General features: G+C 42.1%; 1 protein-coding gene across 2 annotated transcripts in view; it reads right to left on the minus strand.

The window, feature by feature from the left end:
• ACVR1 (activin A receptor type 1) overlaps nucleotides 1–23,798 on the minus strand; it is a 73,198-nt gene that overhangs the window by 20,513 nt on the left and 28,887 nt on the right. The window contains exons 1-3 of one of the 2 annotated variants that reach the window (XM_077936360.1): nucleotides 11,382–11,490; nucleotides 10,947–11,020; nucleotides 471–734 (exon numbers count right to left, since the gene is read on the minus strand). In XM_077936360.1, coding sequence (XP_077792486.1) covers nucleotides 471–734; nucleotides 10,947–11,013 — 331 coding nt within the window. In that variant the 5' untranslated portion in view covers nucleotides 11,014–11,020; nucleotides 11,382–11,490. Of the gene's footprint in view, nucleotides 1–470; nucleotides 735–10,946; nucleotides 11,021–11,381; nucleotides 11,491–23,798 lie in introns of those variants that run through there. The other variant, XM_077936351.1, reaches the window with a different exon arrangement.

Below are 23,798 nucleotides of genomic sequence, written 5' to 3' on the forward strand. Positions count from 1 at the left end.
GGAGAGGCCTATACACTTGCCTCTCACACAGAGATTGAGGTCCTTAATTTTCCAAATCATCACTATTGGTCAATATGCTTCCACACACCACGACCAACCTTTCCTCCCTTCTCTTTCATGTACAGTGGTACCTCGGGTTACAGACGCTTCAGGTGACAGACTCCGCTAACCCAGAAATAGTACCTCGGGTTAAGAACTTTGCTTCAGGATGAGAACAGAAATTGGGTGGCGGCGGCAGCGGGAGGCCCCATTAGGTAAAGTGGTACCTCAGGTTAAAAACAGTTTCAGGTTAAGAACGGACCTCCAGAACAAATTAAGTTCTTAACCTGAGGTACAACTGTATTCAATTTCCGGAGATGTCACACATGATCCCATAAGATCATAGACCTCAAGTCAAAGACAGTGAGCTTATTATAAGAAACGCTTTGCTAATAATATGAAATTTGTTTGCCAGAGAATAAGACTTTCACCTTTCGTCGGCAGCTGTGCTGTGATGTTCATGTTACACAGGTTACCCTGACAGCATTCGACCGCTTGATCAGGGGAAGGAGGTGTTTTACATGTCATTTTCCCTTGTTCGTAGACTTGGAAGCAGCCCTTCTGATACACTTTAGCGCCATTGTTGATGCTCAAAGAGGCAAAGCACTGGTGGCCTCTGCAGCGGTCGCCATTCACACATGACGTGCCTTCACACACACAGTCGTAGTTAATCAAGGTAGGTTTGTGCTCTTCATCTGCATGGGGGAAGAAGGAAGGAAAACACCATTTCATTAGGCGACCTATACACGTAACAAATGCATTATGGTTTTTTGAAAAATAAAAATTAGCTGGCTCTGCCAACTTTTGGTTCATTCTCCCCTCCGAGAAGAGTAGAATCATAGAACTGAAAGGGACCCCCGAGGGACATCTAGTCCAACCCCCTGCAATTCAGGAATCACGGCATGTGGTTCCCCATTCAGTTTAGAACCATACCAGGCCCTGCTAAGCTTTGCAAATGTGCCAGCAGTTTTATTGATGCACCACTAGGAGGAGAATGAGAAGAAACTGCAAGCTCATCAACATTTCACACTACAAAGAAGGCTGGTGGATTCTGATGACTTTATGCTTTTGAGTGTGTAAATCAAACATTTGGGGGTGGGGTTGTCTCTTCACAATGGGTGATATTTGTACACAAAACTGAATGGAGCTCAACAGCAACTAATACAAATTGGCACAAAGTCTTTATTTCCAAAGATTACAAATACATCAACCTCTTTAACAACTTCCAAGAGTTGGGAAGTGCACTCTGGAAAGTTTTGAGCAAACCAAAAAGACCTTGGTATCTCTAAAATGCCCCCCCCCCCCGAAATATGCATGGCCCCACTCTTTAGGGAAGGGATGAGAAACCTTTTGGGCTCCCTGGGCAAGATCCTTACAGGATTGGCCTCGCAGCCAAAACTGACAGGTGAGTGGAGGCACCCAACTGTCAATCACTTAACATTACAATGACATCAGATGCAGGGTGCTTTGAAGTCCCAAAGTTGAGCTTTCAAAGCACCTTGAAAGGTGCTGCCAAAACAAAAGTGTTTTCCCCTCCATTTGTTTTAGCAAGGGATTCCAAAGCAAGCCCCTTCCTGAATCAGTTGAGAGGTAGGGGTTAAATTCTGCTCTGATGACTGGGAAGAAGCAGACCCAGCCAAAACCAGATTTCACCCCACCAACCAACTGATGCTACTTGTGGTTTGTGAGAAATGGCCTTGCAGGCCAACTTGGAACACCCTGGAGGGGTCAAAATTGGCCCACAGGACAGAGGTTAAGGAGAAGTCCCGAAAACTCTTTTATTCTGGTTTCTGGCTTCACTGAGGTGCTGTTATGGCCATTAAAAAATAACTGTTCTATTGGCTGACATTTTTATGTTAACTGTTTTTACTGCCATTTTAAAACCTTGGGGTGTTATCCAACTAAGTCAGAATAGGCACCATGGAATCAATGAATTTAAGTAACTTAAGCTCATTTATTTCAATGGGTCCACTCTCAGTATGACTAGTATTGGCTATCACCCTTGAATTTTAATGTAGTATTTTATTGATTTGTTGTAACCCTCTCTGGAAGAGTATACACTCTAAATGGCAGGCTAGAAACCCATTAAATAGTAATAAATAATACATAGCCACTCAGAATCTCTCTATCCTATAAAGGTGTCAACGTTGCTGATGTAAAACCTAATTACCCAATCACATTAGGCCTATTCTCTAGAATGCATCCCGCACATCTTATCAATTCAGATGACATGCAAACTATATTTAGCAGAAACCAATGTTTAGAATCCAATTTCAAACCATAGTTTATGATTCCAGTTTGCCATCCACACACAAACTGTGGTTTGTCAATTCAGACCCCCTTCCTTAACTGCGGTTTTCAACATCATCTGAAATACGCTATTTGTGCAAAACTAATAGCCAGCACAACACACAGAGCCTAGGACTTGCCGATCAGAAGGTCGGCGGTTCGAATCCCTGCAAAGGGGTGAGCTCCTGTTGCTTGGTCCCTGCTCCTGCCAACCTAGCAGTTCGAAAGCACGTCAAAAGTACAAGTAAATAAATAGGTACTGCTCCAGCGGGAAGGTAAACGGCGTTTCCGTGCGCTGCTCTGGTTTGCCAGAAGTGGCTTAGTCATGCTGGCCACATGAACCAGAAGCTGTACGCCGCTGGCTCCCTCGGCCAATAAAGCGAGATGAGCGCCGCAATCCTAGAGTCGTCCACGACTGGACCTAATGGTCAGGGGTCCCTTTACCTTTTACTAATAGCCAGCACAAGACACTGCCTACAGGAGATTTTATGCTTCTACACTCTTCCTTTCTAGTCCAGATGTTCCTGAGAAAGAAGTGCTGAATCCTATCGTAGCAGTTTGTGTCTGGAAAGCAGCCAATCTATCACTTATCACTTTTGCAACAGGCTAAAAAGGCAATAGCAGTCAATTGTTACACAAGAGAATGCATGTGTATACAACAAATACTCCACCCAAAGGATAAACCAAAATCTTATCTTTTTTTATAACTATTTCAGGAGGAAAGCAAAGTTTGCTAGTTTTTATGCAAGCAACCAGCCCGAACACATCCAGCAGAAGTGGATTTTCAAACAGAGTATGGTTGAGGAGTAACTGCTTTTAAAAATGTACAGACTTCATTACATATTAATTAAGAATCACACAGAACAGAGAGAACCAAAACAATATCCAGGTGTGCTTTGGTCCATTTTCAACATAAGTCTCACCTTTGCATACCAGGCAGATCTTTTCGTTCATTAGCAGCCCTATAGACTCCCAACCAGCTCTTATTTGTATTTATTCATTAATATATAGCTTTAAATCTGATCTAATATATGTACACATTGGGAAAGTTTATGATGCCGCCTGAAAGGGACACAGTGTTCCCTTAAACTTTCCAGGACACACCGGCTGCTCTAAAATCATTAGTCTTACCATTTGGTGGGTGGGTGTGTGCACATGCTAGGTATGGTTGCACCTTCAACAGGTTTGTGTGTGAACATGGATAGAAGACATAAGATGAAGTGCATGCTCTCCATGACACCATCCCCTTTTGGCCATTCTATTGGCATATAGTCACCAGCAGAATGGCTCCTCTATCCACAGTATCTGGCATGTTCTACCAGGTTATATTACAGCTATGCTGTAGGCAGCATAGCTTGACGTCCAGTGGCACAGCAGGGCTTCCACCAAACACTACAGCTCAGGGATGTGGAATCAGTGGCCTTGTGATGTTGGACTGCAACTCCCATCATCCCTGATCACTTGCCATGCTGGTTGGGGCTGATGGGAACTGGAGTCCAGCATCATATGAAGGGCACAAGGTGGCCCCATCCATGATACAGTCTCTTAGCCAAAAGGAAGGATCACCAGGATTATGCCCTAAATCTCCAGCTGTTAAATTCTTTCAGCCACTGTTCAATACCTCGCAAGATCAGTTGCCACACCAACCAAGGCACATAACTAGCCTTCTAAATTTTTTTGGTAGTTTTTTAAACACACACAGAGACACATATATCACATTTGGAAAACGTTGAGAATATTGCTGGAAGCGAAACAGATATTTAGCAGAGTTATATTTTTATATAACAAAATGATTGAGCATCCTCTGGAAATGGTGAAAGGAAAGCCATTCAAGTCAACTTGTCTTGTTAGCAAAGCAAAGCAATTTCTTTCTTTCTTTTTTTTCCAATCTAGCTTTAATAGCAGCCATACTGGCTTAAACAGGAGGGGGAAAATAGCATATGGTCACTAAGCAAAACAAAGCTAATTGCACAAAGCAGCATCTAAAAATAATTCACAGCATGGACCCTGGTTTTCGGTTCCAGCACAGGTTTTATTTTCGAGTATACAGCCTGTAATTCAAATGGGCTGTTGTTGTTTTCTTTAACGGCAGTTCTACCACCACCAATCATTCCAAAACACTTTTCATCTAGAGAATGGCACCCCCACCCCATTTCAATACACAAATTGGAATATCCATCTCAAGTTGGGGAGTAATTAGAACACAGTTCAGGCATTCACATGATCTAAGTCTTTTCATCACTACTGAATTCATGTGCAATGGATCAGGCACTGATATCTGGGGAGGAGAGGGGGAAATGGGTCTGATCTATCCATAGAAAATTCTGGCCATCTAACGACGTCTTCTAACCATTAGATCTGGATTGGTGTCTGAATGCAGTGGTGTGTAGGATGAGGATCAACAACTCCAGGATTGCAAGCATTTATGCATTAATACAAATTATTCATTTGGGAGAGACTGAGCTACAGTCCTCAGTTTATTATAAAAAACTGTTCCTAACATTGTCTTGAGACCTGCAGCCATTGGCCAAAGTTCAGGCAAGGAGACTTTTGGGAAGCCTGGTGACACACCACCAAAAACCCAATTCCTTCCTGCAAACCCATCCTTGGGAACATACATTTCAGATTAAGTGGCTCCTGGGTGGAACACCTAGGCGAGGGAATGGCATCACAGCAGACCACTGCAACCATGCTCCCAGGCTTAGGAGGCTGCTGCCACACAGGAAGGGAGATGGGCACAACCACTTTGTCTCTGTTATAACTTTGCATTTTATGAAGGATATAACAATTTCTGAACAGGAAATGCATTCACCAATGGTAAGAGGAGCCCTGCCAGATCAGACCAACATCCTCTCTTAGCCCAGCAACCTGCTCGCCATCATGGCTGATCCAACGCCAAACGGGAAGCTCACAAACAGGAATTGATGGCAATGATCTTAACATAACCATACCGAACCATTAGATAATGACATTTCCCTTCATCCTTTGGTCTTGGCCCTCAACACCTTGGCCAGCCATCCAGACCAAATGTGCACAAAAGCTGCCGAAACATCTACCCACAAGAGAACCAATGTGATCTTTCAAAGCCAATTTTCTCTTGATAACAAAACAATTTTTCATGTTAAAAAAAATTCATATGTGAACTTCCACAGGATATTTCTGATTCCTTAGGGTTAGGGTTAGGGTGAACCTTCTTCTCTCCCCGCCCATTTATTTGACGGTGAAGTTCAAACACAACTGGGAGATTCTTCTTTTACAGATTAAAAGGGTAAAGGTAAAGGGACCCCTGACCATTAGGTCCAGTCGTGACCGACTCTGGGGTTGCGGCGCTCATCTCGCTTTATTGACCGAGGGAGACAGCGTACAGCTTCTGGGTCATGTGACCAGCATGACTAAGCCGCTTCTGGCGAACCAGAGCAGCGCATGGAAACACCGTTTACCTTCCCGCTGGAGCGGTACCTATTTATCTACTTGCACTTTGAGGTGCTTTCAAACTGCTAGGTTGGCAGGAGCAGGGACCGAGCAACAGGAGCTCACCCCATCACAGGGATTTGAACCGCCAACCTTCTGTTCGGCAAGTCCTAGGCTCTGTGGTTTAACCCACAGCGCCACCAGCGTCCCTGTTAAAAGGGTACGACAGGCCTAATCCAAATTAGGCAGGACTTTCTACTCTGCTTTGTCACTATTCCCTAACTGGGAACTCTTTTCACATTCAGTTAATACACAGGAAAAACAAGAGTGTGCGCCAAGACAGAAAATGAACGTAAGCAAAAAGGATAAGTTTTTAAAGTGTGCATGAATGCTACAAGCTGTGTCATAGCATAACTGCTAGGGTAATAGGGCTTTGCAATGTCCACTGTGTAATTTTGTGTGCCATTTATTAGTTAAGATGCTGGGTCAAGACAGGTTTCGTGGCTGTTTGAGTTACCACATTCCAAAGAGTAGTGGCATGAAAATCACAAGTGGAAACCAGTAGCCGTTACAGCTTCCTGCCATCATGTTAAAGACCAGGTGTTCTTTAAAAAATAAAAAAGGAGGGAAGGAAAGGACCACCCCACACATTTAAAGCACTATATTCATGGACAGTCCATCAATCTTTACCAGACCAGACAAACAGCAGCATTAACAGCAACATATACTACATCGGCACCAAGGTGTAATGTGTAATATTCATGGAGAAACCTGGGAAATGTAGTTCCAAGTCTGCTGACCACACAGAGGTTAGACTTCTGGTAGCCTTAACAAACTATAGTTCCCAGGGTTATCCATTACTGTGGTATAATAGTGCTTTAAATGTATGGCGTGGATGTAACCAAGTAGACTATGTCCTAAATAGGGCTGTATCGTAAATAAGTGCCTATATGGACAAGAGCAAGTTAAGAAGAGCTCTTGCACACTACAAATATATTTGAGGTACCTTCATTATTTCACCCTGCCTAAGAGAACAAGAAAGTTCAACAACCCAGTCTTAAAAGGATATAACTTAAGAAAATGAACAAGGCAAGAGCACATAGGCCATGGTTATGCTGCAAGGCCCAAGATGTCAACAAAGGAAGTGGGGGGGGGGGGAAATGTCATGGATTGTTCCACTACCCCCCAGTTTATTCAGAACAGACATAAATTTCCTCCCTGTGCACAGAATGCACTTCTTAGAAAACACCCGCACAAACATCTGCTTGCTTGCAAATGGAAAGAAAGAGATAAAGGACAAGGCCAGGGCAGTCTCCTCAATAGGCTAGCTTTCCAAGAAGTTGATAAGGGCACTTCCACACAAAAGCAATTGCTACGTACATCCTGGGAAGCTACAAGTCCTAGATATTTCACTTAAGAGTTCAAATGAACTCCACAAAAAGCGTAGCCCTGGTCCTAACCAATGGGTGGGTAGCAGGGCCCCATTCCAGTTCCTGGACCAAATGCAGATATGTTGAATCTGGAGGGGGCAGGGTTAGGGCTTTCCCTTCCCATAGGAGTTGCTCAAAGTCCCACAGCACCTTATAAGCAAAGCAAGCTTCGCACCTTGAGACATATGAACTAATTTATTCAGGCCATCACTAAAGAATAGCTCTAACTTGTGTTAAAATCCTTTATCTCCCCCTAATGATGGTTTTTGTGACCAGTTCACTCTTTTGAAATAGTTTTCCTGGCATTGCTCCTTGACATCTTGTCAAGGAGATGACAGACAGCCTTCTCAATAGTGCTGCCCGCCCTGTGGAACTCCCTCCCATCAGATGTCAAGGAAACAAACAACTATCTGACTTTTAGAAGACATTCGAAGGCAACCTTGTATCGGGAAATTTTTATGTCTAATGTTTTACCATTTTTTATGTGCTGTGTGTGCTGTAAGATGCCCAGAGTGGTTGGGGAAATCTGGCTGGGTATAAATATTTATTATTATTATTATTATTATTATTATTATTATTATTATTTCTTCACGAAGATTTTTGTCTCTCTGCCCTTCGACTATTCCCTGCCACTGGCTGTACTGGCAGAGCTGACAGGGGCTGTGGTCAAATAGCAATTCAGGATCCAAGCTTTAAAGAGCCGAGTTGGATTTTGTTAACCCACAGAATAGTGCCTCTTACTGGGGTCAAGTAATGCCTGGCTTTTCAAGCACGAAGAATCTATACAGATAACAGAAAGACTGCATAATGGGTTCCAGAAGACGTTCTTGGGACTTTCAGAGACTTTCGCCTGTATGTTCACCTCTGACCAAAGCAAGTCTGCAGGCAAAGCATAAGTCCTATCCCTAATCGAAAGGGAGGGGAGATAGGAAAGCAGCTCTCCACGCAAAAAAATAAAATAAATTGAACATCTCAAGACAAAAACAAAACATGGAAGGGATGCTTGACTCATGCTGATCCACATTTTCCATCTACTTTCTACCCTAACTTTAAGGACAGGCCAAGTGTTCAATGCTTCAGTTTTTGGGACATGTTTTCCTCTCAGTTTTGCAGCCGGAAAAAAATGGTGTTGTGTCAGTGATCTATTTATACAGCTAGACAGGCACACTGAGGTTGAATTACCTCATCTTCCTCCCCAAATGGTTCTCTTTCAGGAAAATCATTACAGCAGCAGCACTCAAGAGTCCACAGCTACAATCCCCTCATTTTGTTTGAGAAGTTCTATCATACTAGAAGGGCCAACTGCAGGGTAATAAAAAGGGGAATAATCCCACTCATCTTGAAATTCACCAGCTCTCTTAAAGCAATGTTGCATGCACACATTATTCACTGTACATTTTTAAAAATAATATTTAGAACATGGGTAGGGTTATCCCTCTGGTGTGTTTTTTTAAAAAGCAGCAATGTATTTAATTTCCAAGTAGCTAAACCACAAATACATGAAATGTTATCAGATTGATTTAAAAATAAGAAGAAGAAGCCAACGTTTTATTTCTGAAATGTTCCTTTTGCTGAGGTAACATACACAATTGTATGTGGCCATATGTGGCCATTCTATGTCCTCTCTCGGAGCTATAATTCCCGGAGTTGTTTAACAGGCAATTCCTCTTCAGAAGGAACTCTGGAAATTGTAGCTCTGGAAGGGGAATACAATGGTACCTCGCGTTACATACGCTTCAGGTTACATATGCTTCAGGTTTCAGACTCCACTAACCCAGAAACAGTAGCTTGGGTTAAGAACTTTGCTTCAGGATAAGAACAGAAATCGTGCTTTGGCAGCGCGGTGGCAGCAGGAGGCCCCATTAGCTAAAGTGGTGCTTCAGGTTAAGAATAGTTTCAGGTTATGAACGGACCTCCAGAATGAATTAAGTACTTAACCCGAGGTACCACTGTACTAGTCTTCTAACAACTCTCAACACCCTTAACCACAACTCCCAAAATTATTTGGGGGAAGCCATGGAATACCACCAGAGTAATAGGTCCTGTTCTGTGTATACTCATGACCATAGGTTTTGCAGCAGAGATTAACTTTCCTTTCATGCAGAAAGAAGCAAATCTCCGTAAGTCTATCTACTTCTCTCTGCAGCTTTTGAACCTTTCTATCAGTATCTTCCAATTCCAACTATAGAATCAAGCAAAAAGTTGGTGGTAGAAGGGAGTTCCTGTAGAGAAGATCATGCTATAATATAACCTTCTAAATCAAAGATGGGGGGTAATTTCAGGAAGCAGCAATCATTTTTGTAGCCTCCCTATAAAAGTTAGGAAAGACTAGCAGAAGTCCATGTGCAACCCCCCCCCCCAATTAAAACCAAACCCATGCTTCTCTCTACTAACTCTAGTTAGTACCATTTATGTATTTAAAATGTTTTGAGACAGCCCTTCCAGGGTGGCATACAGTAAACATAAGAATTAAAAGAAGAAGTACAAACACAATAGAATCTGTCAGACAAGCAACAGGGAACTAAAAGGACTAAAAGCCAAAGAGACTTTAGCACAGTGGTGTCACATTTCATTTTGCATATATGGAAGCCAGAGGAAAGACTATCGGCAATGAAACCATAGCCTACAGTATGCAGTGGTGCAAAAGCAGACATATATTTCATTCAGAAATCTTCGTACATCTCAGCAAGAGATTCACCAACAGGTTCATATTGAATAATCTTACACTGGTGCCACATAAATGAGGAACCACACACTGTCAGCTATCTAAGTGGGCTTGTCAACAGTTTGCAGCCACTATGGAAATAAATTTGTTCTCATTTTCATTTTCTTCCCTTTGGATCTGACATTAACACACCTACTTATTCACCCACACTTCTATATGAAGCAAACAATGAACCAAAGAATGGAAAGAGAAACAAAATATGAACAAGGGCGAAGTCTATAAGGAAGTATCAAACTGGAACATGGACCAGGGTAGGGTGGAAGAGGAAGCATTTGCCCAAGATTTAAAATGCATAGACAGAGATACTCTAGAGGGGCTTTCAGAGGGGATTAATATTTTTTGCTAGTGCAGATTATGTCAACCAAGTATTTTTTCACAAGTCATTATTCTGCCATCTAATGAGATTCATTACATAAATATATAAAGGCAACCAACATATGTTCTCTTATTAGCTTTAATGCTGATACCTTGCTACTTTTAATGTGAGGGTGGTGGAATAAGAGAGTCTGGTGAAGGGTAGATAATAATTTTTTATAATTATTATCATTAAATTGTGTGATTTACAGGTTTCAAATTTGGCCCATGAAGCCAGAAAGGTTCCCCAACTGTGGTCTAAAGGGATTTATTTGGGGGGGGGGGTGAGCAAAGCAAGCAAGTGTGCAGCCCCTATCCTTGTAAGAACTTTCTGTTCCTTGCCTCACAAATATTCGCACTCAGGAGACAGCAAGTGTGCCGCAGAAGAAGAAAAGTACTTGGGTGGTAGAGTGAATAAGTCAGAGGGAGGAAAACACTCTTTGTCCTCTCCAAATTTATGGTACCCACTAGTGTACTCCAAAATTTACAACACACACAAAAACCCTGTAGTTTCTGGCTTCCTTGCTCCACATTTGCACTTTTCCTCCCAACAGCTTGGCTTCTTGATTGCCCCATACAAGAATGTATGCAAAAACTTGGCATCTGCTCCCTGTGACTGATGAACAGCCACAGTCCTTCTGTGACTCGTCAGCCACTAAAATAACCAACCCAGGTTTTATACCCCCCTCATAACTTACCTTCCATGCTGGGTGAAGGAAAAGACACCATTACTAGAAGAGGAATAAGCAGAAGTCCATTTATCATTGTAGACCTAGGGAAAAGGGAAAGAAAAAAAAGATTATTGCTTTCGAAATAAAGAGAGAACTACTTGACTCAACTGCATACCTAAGATTAACACTGCCAACTGCCTGAGCGTCAATTGCCACTTGTTGGGTTTACCAAGACCCCAACTCTTTTCAACAACGACCTCTTAAGACAGACTCCAAGAGCCTTCAGAAGAGGGTGGATTCTGCAAGGAAAAAAGGCTTCTTCCTGAACCGAAAAGCTAAGTGTGTTCATAAGTCAAAAAGGGAGTATACATGTCCACATATCCTTGGCCTTTTCCAGTCGAATACATAACTCCAAAAGCGGTTTGAAATTCACATCACGACGACAGTATCAGAATATTTGACCTGGGAATATATCGCAAACCGTGTTCAAAACTCCAGGGAGTGATGAGATCGCTGTCTGCTGCCTTCCCTTCCGACTCCCCTTCCGTCTGGAGGAGGAAGAGTTCCAGCCTCAAGAGTGAGATAGGTGGCTGCCAGGCCTGCCTTCCCTTTCCCCTCCCCTCTGCTCAGAGTGAGATTGCTGCCTTCCCTTTCAGCTCCTTTCCCCCTCCCCTTCCCTCCAGTGGATGAACAGTCCCAGCCTTGGCATTTCCCCCACAACCAAAGTGTCCTGCTCCCTCCGTCTCCCCTCTCTGGCTGCTCCACTTCAGCTCAAGTGGGAACAAGCTCTCGTTTTGTTTCTACCCTTGGCTGCTCATCTCTCCCCCTCTCCCCAATAGGTGGAAGGAGGACAAGGAGAGCTCATTGGTCCTCCTGTCCTCCCCTCCCTGGGTCCTTTCCACACAGGGTGAGGAGTCACCTCAAAATGGGGTTTGGGAGACAGTGTATAGGGAGGGGAAGGCTTCTCCTTATGAGACTCTGGGTTTGGGGGTTCCCGTTCCAGCATCTCATTCTTCCTCGGCTGCTGCTTCCTCCCCACCTCTCTCTGTCTAGGTAGCAGTTGCAAGGACGTTACCCCATTCACCTCTATGTAGTTCCATACTTATTTCAGATATCGTGATATATTTATACAGTAGTACCTCGGGTTAAGTACTTAATTCGTTCCGGAGGTCCGTTCTTAACCTCAAACTGTTCTTAACCTGAAGCACCACTTTAGCTAATGGGGCCTCCTGCTGCCGCCGTGCCGCCAAAGCACCATTTCTGTTCTCATCCTGAAGCAAAGTTCTTAACCTGAAGCGTATGTAACCCGAGGTACCACTGTATGTCACAATGTTTCGCTGATGATATATCACAATGATGAAAACTGGATTATCACCCAGCCCTACCAGCCAATCCTACAGAAGGTAATATGAACAGGGGCTTTCACAATCATGTAATAATTTATTTTATTGGAAAATTGCTTGTATTGAGTTGTCAAAAACGTACAACAAACCAAAAACAATATAAACAAAGAAATTATCTACAACAGCATTTGGAGTGGTATTACAAACGTTCATATCACAGAATATCTGAGCAAGTGCTCAGTGATTCAGAATAGAATTCAGAGAGTATGTCCCAATAAAAGCAAATGTTCGTAAACAGAATGCAAGCCATTTAGATATGCCCTACGCAATGTAACCTGACTCATTGTAGGTTGCAGTAAATGTCCATTCTTGTTTACATAAGAAGTAAAAGGCCACCATATTGCAACAGATTCGTCTTCTTTACTTTTTTCACTAACTGCCTGATTCTGTTAAGCTAATCTTTCTGACAACATGTCCCATGTCAGCCAGCCTTTTATAGACAATCCAGCCAGCTTGGTCTGCTATCTCAACTAGTGAAGTATCTAATTTGAAGAAAACCAGGAAAGTTGCAGCATGCCCAGTATCTGCTTCTATGTAAGAGGCGCACTAGTCTTGTATAAACTGTGCAGTCTATAAATGCCTTTAAATATTGGCAATATTTAGCCAAATGTTTGAGATATTTATGCTCTAGGATGGGTATCAAAGGGGATTCATATGCCACCAACCATTTAGCCTAACTTTTCAGAGTGCTAACTGAAGTTCTAGAAATGGGTTTTCAATAACACAAGCATGTATTATTAGGGCTCCAAACGAAATGTCTGGTATTGCTTGAGGTGTTCAGCTTGCAGACCCAGTATATCAATAAAAAGGACTCCAGTAGGAAGCCATGCTGAACTGTATGTGGCATTAATATTCTATCAGTCAATACTGTCCAACAACATCTGGTTAAAATTGGGAGAAGAGAGGAATCCGTATCTGTCAGAGATGTCATTCCACAAAAGCAGTTCCAAACAAGTGTGACTTTCGTGAGTTGCTGCACCAGTGATCTTTGTTGAATGGTTTCTTTAAATGTAAAGGTTAATCATTGTTCCACTCGATGTGTATATCTTAAAGGGGCCAGAGCAAGGGCCAGAGCAAGATAACGAGACCCAACTTTAAAGCTGTGAAACATAGCAGGTGCTGCTGAGTTGTATTTGATTAAGGTGTGTCAGCATTTGGGTTTAGTATATAAGGAGCAGCACCTAGCTCTCCCATTACCCTGGGGTTTGGGTTGGTGGTTGGGTCTGGTTTGGTTGTTAATGTATTTAGTGTAAATGGAGTTTTTGTTTTTCTTATTAAAACCTTGTTTAAGTTATTTTTGAGTCCTTTTCATTTTTAATGCATGATCTCCCCAGCAAGCTATCTGCAGCGCTACCATACTGCAAATAGCCAACATCTTTGGTTATGGGCCCAGCTGCTGAGTGGATGACTGCATATTTTTGGACTCTGAGAAAGGTTTGAAAACTCCTTCTCCTGTTAGTGTAATTTTTTTGTGGGTCTGGAAGAGTTCCAGAATGGTTGACCGGGTTCCTGAAGCTGAGAAGGCTCTGGTCTTCCCACAGCTAACAGATGAGAACTATAGTTTATGGTCTTTTCGGGTGGAGGCGCTTTTGACCTCTAGAGAAGTATGGACCTATGTAACTGATGACCCTCCTGACCCTGTAACTAATGCTTGGTCGAAAGGAGATGCAAAAGCCAGGGCGATAATTAATTTGGCAGTCAGCGACCAGCAAGTAGTCTATATAAGAAATAAGAAAACTGCCAAAGAAATGTGGGACAGTCTTGCAGCAGTGCATGTTAGAAAAGAGTCAGCATCTGCATTGACGTTTTTCAAGCAGTTGTACCAGACGAAGTTGCAGCCTGGTGGCGATTTGGCAGCACACTTGAGACGTCTGGAGGCAATACGCGGCGAATTAATTCGAAGGGACATGGTGATACCTGATATTCAGTATGTTTTTATCATCCTTTGTTCCCTTAATGAGGACTTTGATGGTATAGCTAGCCAGGTATCTGCCGTTCCACCAGCACAATTAACTGTGGAAGGGGTAACGGCAAGATTAATGGGCGAGTTGGATAGAAGGGAGGCTTGTGCCATAAGCACTCCTATTTCCAGAAAGAATGAGGAACGCCATATGCAAACCTGTGGTGATACAACTGCATTTAAAGCTGCAAAGCGTTGTTGGTTCTGCAATAAGCAAGGACATTTTGCAAAGGACTGCAGAGCCAAAAGAAAGCAAAGTACTCCCAAGTCTGTTTCTGTTCGTCAGTCACGGTTGTCAGCCCAACAGCAGACATCGTATAGTAAAGACAGAAACGAGCCGCGAGCATTTCATGCTTGGACTACAAATCGTAAAAGAATTAAAGATGCCAAGTGGAAGTCCTTTATTATAGACTCTGGAGCATCTCAGCACATCTGCAATGATCGAAGCTTGTTTATTTCTTTCGAAGAGGAAATTGGTAATGTACATTTAGCCAATTCACAAGTCTTGCAGTCGCTTGGCAGAGGTACTGTTAAACTTGACTCTTTAAACATTACAATAGCAAACTGCATTTACTGCCCATCAGTGGACAATTTATTGTCAGTAAGGTGCTTTGCTCGTCAAGGCATAACTGTGCGTTTCTTAAAATCAATGTGTGAGTTTTTTGATGGGAACAAACGTTTATTGTATGCCCGGGACTCTGATGGTTTATATAGACTGTATTTTCGCACCTACTCCCAATCGCCTATAAATTGCAGAGCAGCACAGTCAAGCCAGGGGTTGAGGAATGTAAGGCCTCATTCCGGGTGTGTCCATGAGGCGCACAGAATTCTGGGACACCTGAATTTTGCTGATGTAATTAAGACAAAGAATATCGTTAATGGCCTCAACTTAAAACCATGTAAATTCTTTATGCAATGTCTATCCTGTTGCAAGAATAAGATTAAGGTTGCACGCAAGGGTAGGTGCTCAGATAGGAAAGTAACTGAACCATTTGAGCGTGTACATTGTGATTTAGTTGGGCCACTCCCACCATCATTAGGAGGTTCTAAGTACTGGCTTACTCTGATAGACCAGTATAGTAGATACTGTTGGACTTATGCAATAGCTGAGAAGTCCCAAGCATTTGAAAAGTATAAAGTTTTTTGCAACTGGGTAAAAACGCACTTTAACAAACCAATTAAGAACCTATTTTCTGACCGGGGCGGGGAATTTGTTTCTGAGGATTTTGAGAAATTCCTGGAAGCGCAGGGGACTACTCATGAGTTATCTTGCCCCCGAAGTCCCTGGCAAAATGGGCTTGTTGAAGTTGTGCAGCGTGACCTACAGGCAGGGGTTAAAACGTATCTGCATGATGCTAATCTGCCCAAAGACTTTTGGGCTGAAGCACTTAATGCATTTTGTTACGTTAGAAATCGCAGTTATCATACTGGTTTAGATGTTACCCCCTATGAGAAACTGTTTAAAAAACGCCCTAATCTGAAATACCTCCGCATTTGGGGTTCAGATGTAATTATGCATTATCCTGCTAAGCAAAAATTGGGTGAACGTAGTGTCCAGGGAAAATTAATGGGCTACCAGCAGGGGGCGTACAGAATTTACATACCAGCAACTGGCAAATTTCATATTACCAGAAGCATGATACAAACTGTAAATTGGAATGGAGTTGCTGTCTTCCAAGATACTGATGGTATAGATAATACTGAGGAAGAAGAGGAAGAAACAGCAGAAGAAGCAGCAGGAAATAGTGCTTCTGAATTAATGGGAAAAGACAAAAAGCCTGTTGAGTCTGATAATTTGTTTGATGATTTAAAGTCACAGGCACCCGAGGGGAGGTTAGATTCTCTTGATTTTTCTGACCGAGAGCTTAGCCTACAGGCACCTCTTCAATCTGACAATGATTTACAACCTGAAACTAGTGGTTTACTTAGTCCCATTAAGTCTGAGAAGTCTGACTCTCCTTCTGGACTGAGACGTTCAGATAGAAAGAGACAGAAGCCACAACGATTTGCAGATGAACATTTTAATACTGTGTATGCCAATAAGGTAGTTTTTGAGCCAAAAAGCTACAGTGATGTTCAGAAATTACCTAAGCAACAAGCTGCAAATTGGTATAAAGCTATGAACTCCGAGATAGCTTCTTTAAAAGAGCATAACACTTGGTCTCTTGTACCACAAACCCCAGATATGAGACTTATTGATTCGAAATGGGTTTATAGAGTTAAAACGAATGACAAAAACGAAGTTGTAAGGTACAAAGCAAGATTAGTTGCTAGGGGTTTTCAACAAATTCCAGGCGAAGATTATGATTTGTGTTATTCACCAAGCGTAAAATATGAAACAGTTAAGCTTTTGTTAAAAGATGCATCACAGCGTGGACATTCCGTTTATCACCTAGATATAAAAACTGCATATTTGTTTGCAGATTTAAAAGAACAATTTTTTATGCGTGTTCCTGAAGGCATAGACGCCGCTGAAGGTTTGGTATGCAAATTAAACAAATCCCTTTATGGTCTGCACCAAAGTGGAAGGAATTGGCACCAAACTTTAGCAAAAGAATTGCTGGATATTGGTTTTTCACAAGGAAAGGCAGACAATTGTGTGTTCATAAAGGAAAGGGCAAACTCTGTAACAAAAATATGTGTGTATGTAGATGACGTATTAATTTCTACAAAAACTAAACAGGAATATGAACAGGTGGTATCACAGTTACAGAAGAAATTTGATGTAGTGGAATTAGGCATAGCTAAAAATTACTTATCCATGCAAATTGAGAAAGGCAAAAATGGATCTTTTCTGGTTCATCAAACTGCAAAAATTGATGATCTTGTTGAAATGCTATGTTTAGAAAATGCAAATGGGAAGGAAACACCTATGGTGTGTGGTTTCACCTTTACAGGTGAAGACAAGCCATTTCCTAACAAAACTTTGTATCGTTCTGCTATAGGCAAGCTAAATTTCATTCAAAGAATCTCAAGACCAGATATAACTTATGCTTTTCACTTTCTGGCAAAATTTGTGGAAAAGCCTACTACACAATGTTTCTCTGCTCTTAAGAGAGTGGTAATGTACCTTAAACATACCAAACATTATAGGTTGCAGTTTACAACATGTATTGACAAAGGTTTTGAAATTTTCTGCGATGCATCTCATGCAATGGAACAAAATAATTGCAGGGGTGTGTCTGGTATGGTGTTTTGTTATAACGGTTGTCCATTTGAATGGAAGTCCCAAACACAAACCATTATTTGTCTCTCCACAACAGAAAGTGAATTATGTGCATGCGTTCAGGCCACTCGTGATGTAGAATGGTATCTGCAAGTGTTTGCAGACCTACAGATGCTAGTAACACTACCAGTAAAAGTTTACCTTGATTCCCAGAGTGGACTTGCTATCCTGTGCTCAGAGACCAATACGCAGCGCACTAGAGTCTTAAGGTTACGTTTAGAATTTGTAAAGCAACTAATTGCTGATGAAATGGTTGTATTTGAATATGTTCCTGGTGACAGTCAAATTGCGGACATTTTTACAAAAGCACTTCCAAAGGTTACACATGAAAAACATGTACAAAGTATGCTTTCTGTTTTTGTTCCACAATGATGAACCGCAGGGGAAATGTTGAATGGTTTCTTTAAATGTAAAGGTTAATCATTGTTCCACTCGATGTGTATATCTTAAAGGGGCCAGAGCAAGGGCCAGAGCAAGATAACGAGACCCAACTTTAAAGCTGTGAAACATAGCAGGTGCTGCTGAGTTGTATTTGATTAAGGTGTGTCAGCATTTGGGTTTAGTATATAAGGAGCAGCACCTAGCTCTCCCATTACCCTGGGGTTTGGGTTGGTGGTTGGGTCTGGTTTGGTTGTTAATGTATTTAGTGTAAATGGAGTTTTTGTTTTTCTTATTAAAACCTTGTTTAAGTTATTTTTGAGTCCTTTTCATTTTTAATGCATGATCTCCCCAGCAAGCTATCTGCAGCGCTACCATACTGCAAATAGCCAACATAGCCTCTGGGGAAGGAGGGCACACCCCACCAAAAACTATGAGAGCTAGCTATATCTTATCAGACACAATTTCTAAGAGGCAAGTCGGTGAGCTCTGAATTGGATAGGACCCTTGCTCTTCCCCCTTTCTCACTAGGGGTCTAACCCACTCACCACTGTAGTCACAGGCAGATTATAATCCAGACTGAGAAAAGTGCTCTCTCTCATTTCTCATAAGATGGGTTGAGAACCATTGTGCCTTCTTTTCTTTCTGATGCACAATAATAAATTATTATCTCTCCCTGAGAAGCTTGACAAATGCACGCACATCTCTGTCAGCACTGGAAAACCACTGGCGGGATAAGAGCAAATTGATGCTGTTTGAATTAGCTCCTATGCTTCCCAAATTGCTTGCGTGACAGCACTGCATAGAACCTGAAGGGGAGGAGAAGAAGGGGGCTTGGCAAGGAAGATGGCAAAACTGCATCCATCGTGAACAAGTCCCACTCACCTTCACAACCCACCCACAAGTCACTGTGTAATTACTTCACAAAGCCACAGATGTCCCAACTATAAAAATACCCCAGCAGCAGTGGTTTAAGTGTTTTTATAGCGCAAGGGCAGATAGGCCTTAAATTAGCTCCCATCCCAAATCCATACTCCCCACACAATTCAAACACAGTTTACTTTAAAAAACAAAAAAACACCTACCTCTCCTCTGTTCCCACAACATTCAGGCATGAAACAAACAAGAACACAGCCCTCCCACTTTCTATTTTCAGGTGAAGGCCTTACCTCTGTGACAAAGGGCATGGTTTGCATGCGAAAGGCTGCAGGTTGAGAACCCAAAAAGACCGGGCATTGACCCTTGTTTGAAACTCTGGAGAGTTCTGCCAGTCGGCATAAAAAGTAAGGTAAAGGTAAAGGGACCCCTGACCATTAGGTGTAGTCATGACCGACTCTGGGGTTGCAGCGCTCATCTCGCTTTATTGGCTGAGGGAGCCGGCGTACAGCTTCTGGGTCATGTGGCCAGCATGACTAAGCCGCTTCTGGCGAACCAGAGCAGCGCACGGAAAAGCCGTTTACCTTCCCGCCAGAGCGGTACCTATTTATCTACTTGCACTTCGAACTGCTAGGTTGGCAGGAGCAGGGATTGCTTTCGAACTGCTAGGTTGGCAGGAGCAGGGATTGAGCAACGGGGGCTCACCCCGTTGCGGGGATTTGAACCGCCAACCTTCTAATCGGCAAGTCCTAGGCTCTGTGGTTTAACCCACAGCGCCACCCGCGTCCATAAAGGTACTGTGAACTAAATATATACTGTACAGTATAAGGCAGTTTTCTCTGTTCACACTAGTTCTTGTATCTTCCCCTCCCTCCTGTAACATCAAGTCAGAAATGAATTTGCTATTTGTTTCCTCTCCACAGAGAGCAGCTTTTTTTAATGAACTCCAGAAGATGGCGATTAGATTTGAGCGTTCTCCGAAGGTCACATCCCAGAAAGAACATCAGCATGTAAAAGTGGTTCCAGACTTCATTCAGCTTTCTAGGCACAATTTGGTGAAGAAAATATTGAAAAAAAATTACAGCATGCACCAAATTGCCCACCTGATTGCAAAGTTAAATAGGGGATCCATCCAAAAGGAAAGTAAGCAAGTGAGAGATATAACCTCCTTGGTTAAAAGATGCATGGCTTTGGCTAGAGTGATTAGGAGCCATGATCAGGCATGCCATCCATATGCTGTACAATATACATTTTAAACAACTATTTAAAATCATAGTAATATATTATATATTAATTATTTATATTAGAAAGACTACACACAAAATATGGAGTCCAAGGAGATACGAGGGATTTCAGTGCAAACCCAACTGATATAGCAAAAGTCATGCAAATTCCTTTGTGAAAGAAAGCCTTATTTTCATTTTAGATGTCAAGCAATACTTTTTGACTCTTTAAAACGAATCAGGCTTTGGCCTATATGCTGTCTAAATACTGTTCCTTCAAATGCTGCACAAATAATTACCAACTAAGACACAATGGGTAATAATACCCAATGTAAATCATACTCAGAGTAAGCCCATTGAAATGAACAGACTTAAGTCCACTGATGATCATTGGGGCTACTCTGAGTCATCTAGTCCAACCCCCTGGCAAATAGCCATTCTGGTGTGGCAACCGTAACCTAGGTTTAGGGTGCCATTTGGCACCTAGCTTATATATCGAAATTTCTAACATTGAAGAGCCTAACCACAATCCTGGATTTGGAGAACACACTAAGCCAAACCATAGCTAGTTGCCACTGCTCCAAGCTAAAAGGTCAAGGGAGGAACAAAAGGAGTGGAAACTCATTTCCGGAAGCCACCAAAACTACATGGTACTGGTAAATCCTAATTTAGCTTACTGTGCTGTGTGAACCAGGCTAATAAATGCAAACTAATTGTGTTTTTTATGCACCTGGAGAAATTATCAACACAGCTTTCATTGTTAAGTTGCTGCACAGATTTCGCAAGAACAGCAACAAAAAGAATAAGGAGGAATTTGCAACATCAGCTTGCCTGAAATTCAGATTCTCTGTCCTAGGGATATGGAATGAAATACTATTTGTCTTATCAATAACCTTCCTTTTAATCAGAACAAATGGTTTAAGCAAGAATTGAAACAAGAAGGTCGACAACATTTCTTGTCTTAGTTCCAAAGAAAACAAAGATAAACTAAAACGCTTATTTTTCAAAAAGAGAGTCCAGCTCCTTTCTACTGTATGAAGTTTTCTAAAACAAGCCAACACGCTGCCTAGGCAGTTGACAGCCCACCAAGAAACTTTTGGAAGGGATGTCAAGATCTCTTCCTGGCTGCCATTTTGCTCAGAGAAGGCGGGATCTACTGTTAAGACTGTTAATTCAAGCTGGTTAAAAATAAACCTTGAAAGAAAGCCTATTGATTTTAAACACACACACACCAACTCCAGGCAAAGAGATGCCAAGAATTTCAGACAAAAAAAAGTGAGGTTCCGCCGCTACCTTTCCCTTAGATAAAAAGGAAGCCCTTGGAAAGGATGATTGTTAAAGAACGGGAGATTAGAATTATGGATGTTTGGAGAAGAAACACAACCCTCTGGACATCAGTTAATTGAGCAGCCTTCTTCTGCAGCCGGCTGGGGGAGGAGGGAAGAGGAAGGGGGTCAAAGATATAAAAGAGGTGGCAATGAACCAAGACTTGAAGCTTGAGAGATTCCTTCAGTCCTGCTTTCTATTCCTAATAGACACAACCTCTAGATATAGTATCTCAGTAGAGGCGCCCCAACTCTAACCAACAGGATTACTTACCCAGCTTTGATTTCCTATCTTGCTTGCTTTGAATTTAAATATGAATACTTCCATCTTAATGTGGCCATGGCTGTTATGTGTGCGTACAATTCCCACCCACCCCCTCCCAGGAGAGACTTACAAGCAGTCCAATAAAACCCACTTTCTTGAAAGAACACATTCAATTTCCCCCCTCTACCTTGCTATGGCCTCTTAATCAAAACTAGTTTTCTACACACATTGCAAAAAAAAACCACCCCAAAAACATAACAGACCACTTTATATCAAACACTTTTTCAAGTCTCAAGGCTTGGATTCTGACAAAAGCGGCTTCTGTTAAAAGAAACAGTGTTGTGCTCACAGAAGAGACTCTTCTGCGACGGCCACTCGCTTTCCATTCATGAAGTGACGTTAGAATCCAAGCTTCATACGTCACTCAAGACACAAATATTAGATAGTGGCATTCCTCACAAGAAAAACAGCACTGTTGCTATCATTTGGCTCCCCCCATCACGTTTTAGATATCTCTGCACACACAAATCTATGAATGATTTTGTTTTAGAAGATGAGCAAACAACCTTCAGTAGCTACAATTGTGCAAGATTACCAAAGCTAAACCTTTAGTATTGCCTCACTGTGTTGGCTTATATGTCTGCACTACACAAAGGTTTTGAGTAACTTGTTTCGTCAACTCTCTAAGCTTTGTGTAAAGCTATATATCTTGTTTGCATTGCTAGCAATGTTTCCATCTGATGAAGCAAGGACATATGATGAGGTGGACTCTGGTCCACAAAACCGTAGGCAGTAATAAATTTGTTTAGCCTTTAAAATGCTACTTTGTTCTTTTTTCAGTTACAGACTACAAAAAAATTATCCCTCTGGATACAGTTAGAAAATTGTATAAAATTGCAGCTTTAAGAGGGGTTTTTTGGGCAGGGGGAACCCTCTAAACCAGGGGTAGGCAACCTAAGGCCCGGGGGCCGGATGCGGCCCAATCGCCTTCTCAATCCGGCCTGCGGACAGTCCAGGAATCAGCGTGTTTTTACATGAGTAGAATGTATCCTTTTATTTAGAATGCATCTATGGGTTATTTGTGGGGCATAGGAATTTGTTCTTTATTATTTTTTAAAAATATAGTCTGGCCCACCAAATGGTCTGAGAGATGATGGACTGGCCCATGGCTGAAAAATGTTGCTGACCCCCACTCTAAACTCTATTTTCTAAACCCAAACGCTACCCCTGGCGTAGTAAATGCAGCATAAACTGTACTCTATTGTAGCATCAAAATGTGTATCAATATTTGCCAAGCTGCCCTTTTTTAAAACAAGGAAGAAAGGTCCAGACAAAAGGCTTGTGTTTGATTTACTATCATCAATTATTATTTAAAATATTAAAGTTTGGGATATTTCTATGATATCATTTAAAAAAAATCTTACAGCTGATAGTGGGTGGTACGCAAAACCAATCTATAAACTGCCTTGAGTCCCTGTGCAGGGGGCGGGGAGCTGGGGCTTAAATCTTAAATAAATGAAGAAGAAGAAGAAGAAGAAGAAGAAGAAGAAGAAGAAGAAGGGGAGGAGGAGGAGGAGAATACAGGTTATTCAGTTTACAAATGTGCCCATGGGCCCAAAACAGTTGTTGACTGCTATAAAATAACAAAGCATACCATGTGCACACATGTTCACTGTGTCTATACCCCAGAATTTTGGTTGGCTTCACTTCCTAAAGTGCAAGTAAACACACACTCAATGGCAGATCTAGGCACCCTTGGAAGGAGAGAACTGCTTCTCTAACATTTGTATGGCCATACAATACTGGGTTTAGAGTACTGCTCCTGTGTAAAGAGTTCATATTCCTACTCATTCCTCACCTTGGCCCAGTATACCTGAAGGAGTATCTCCGCCCCCAATGTACAGCCCAGACACTGAGGTCCAGCTCCAAGGGCCTTTTGGCAGTTCCCTCACCGCAAGAAATGAGGTTACAGGGAACCAGGCAGAGGGCCTTCTTGGTAGTGGCGCCCGCCCTGTGGAATGCCCTCCCATCAGATATCAAGGAAATAAACAACTATCTGACTTTTAGAAGACATCTGAAGGCAACTCTGTTTCAGGAGTTTTTTTCCTGTTTGATGTTTTATCGTGTTTTAATGTTCGGTTGGGAGCTGCTCAGAGTGGCTGGGGAAACCCAGCCAGATAGGTGTAGTATGTATGTATGTATGTATGTGTGTGTGTGTGTGTG

This window comes from Podarcis muralis, chromosome 1 (assembly GCF_964188315.1).
Source record: "Podarcis muralis chromosome 1, rPodMur119.hap1.1, whole genome shotgun sequence".
Classification (NCBI taxonomy): domain Eukaryota; kingdom Metazoa; phylum Chordata; class Lepidosauria; order Squamata; family Lacertidae; genus Podarcis; species Podarcis muralis.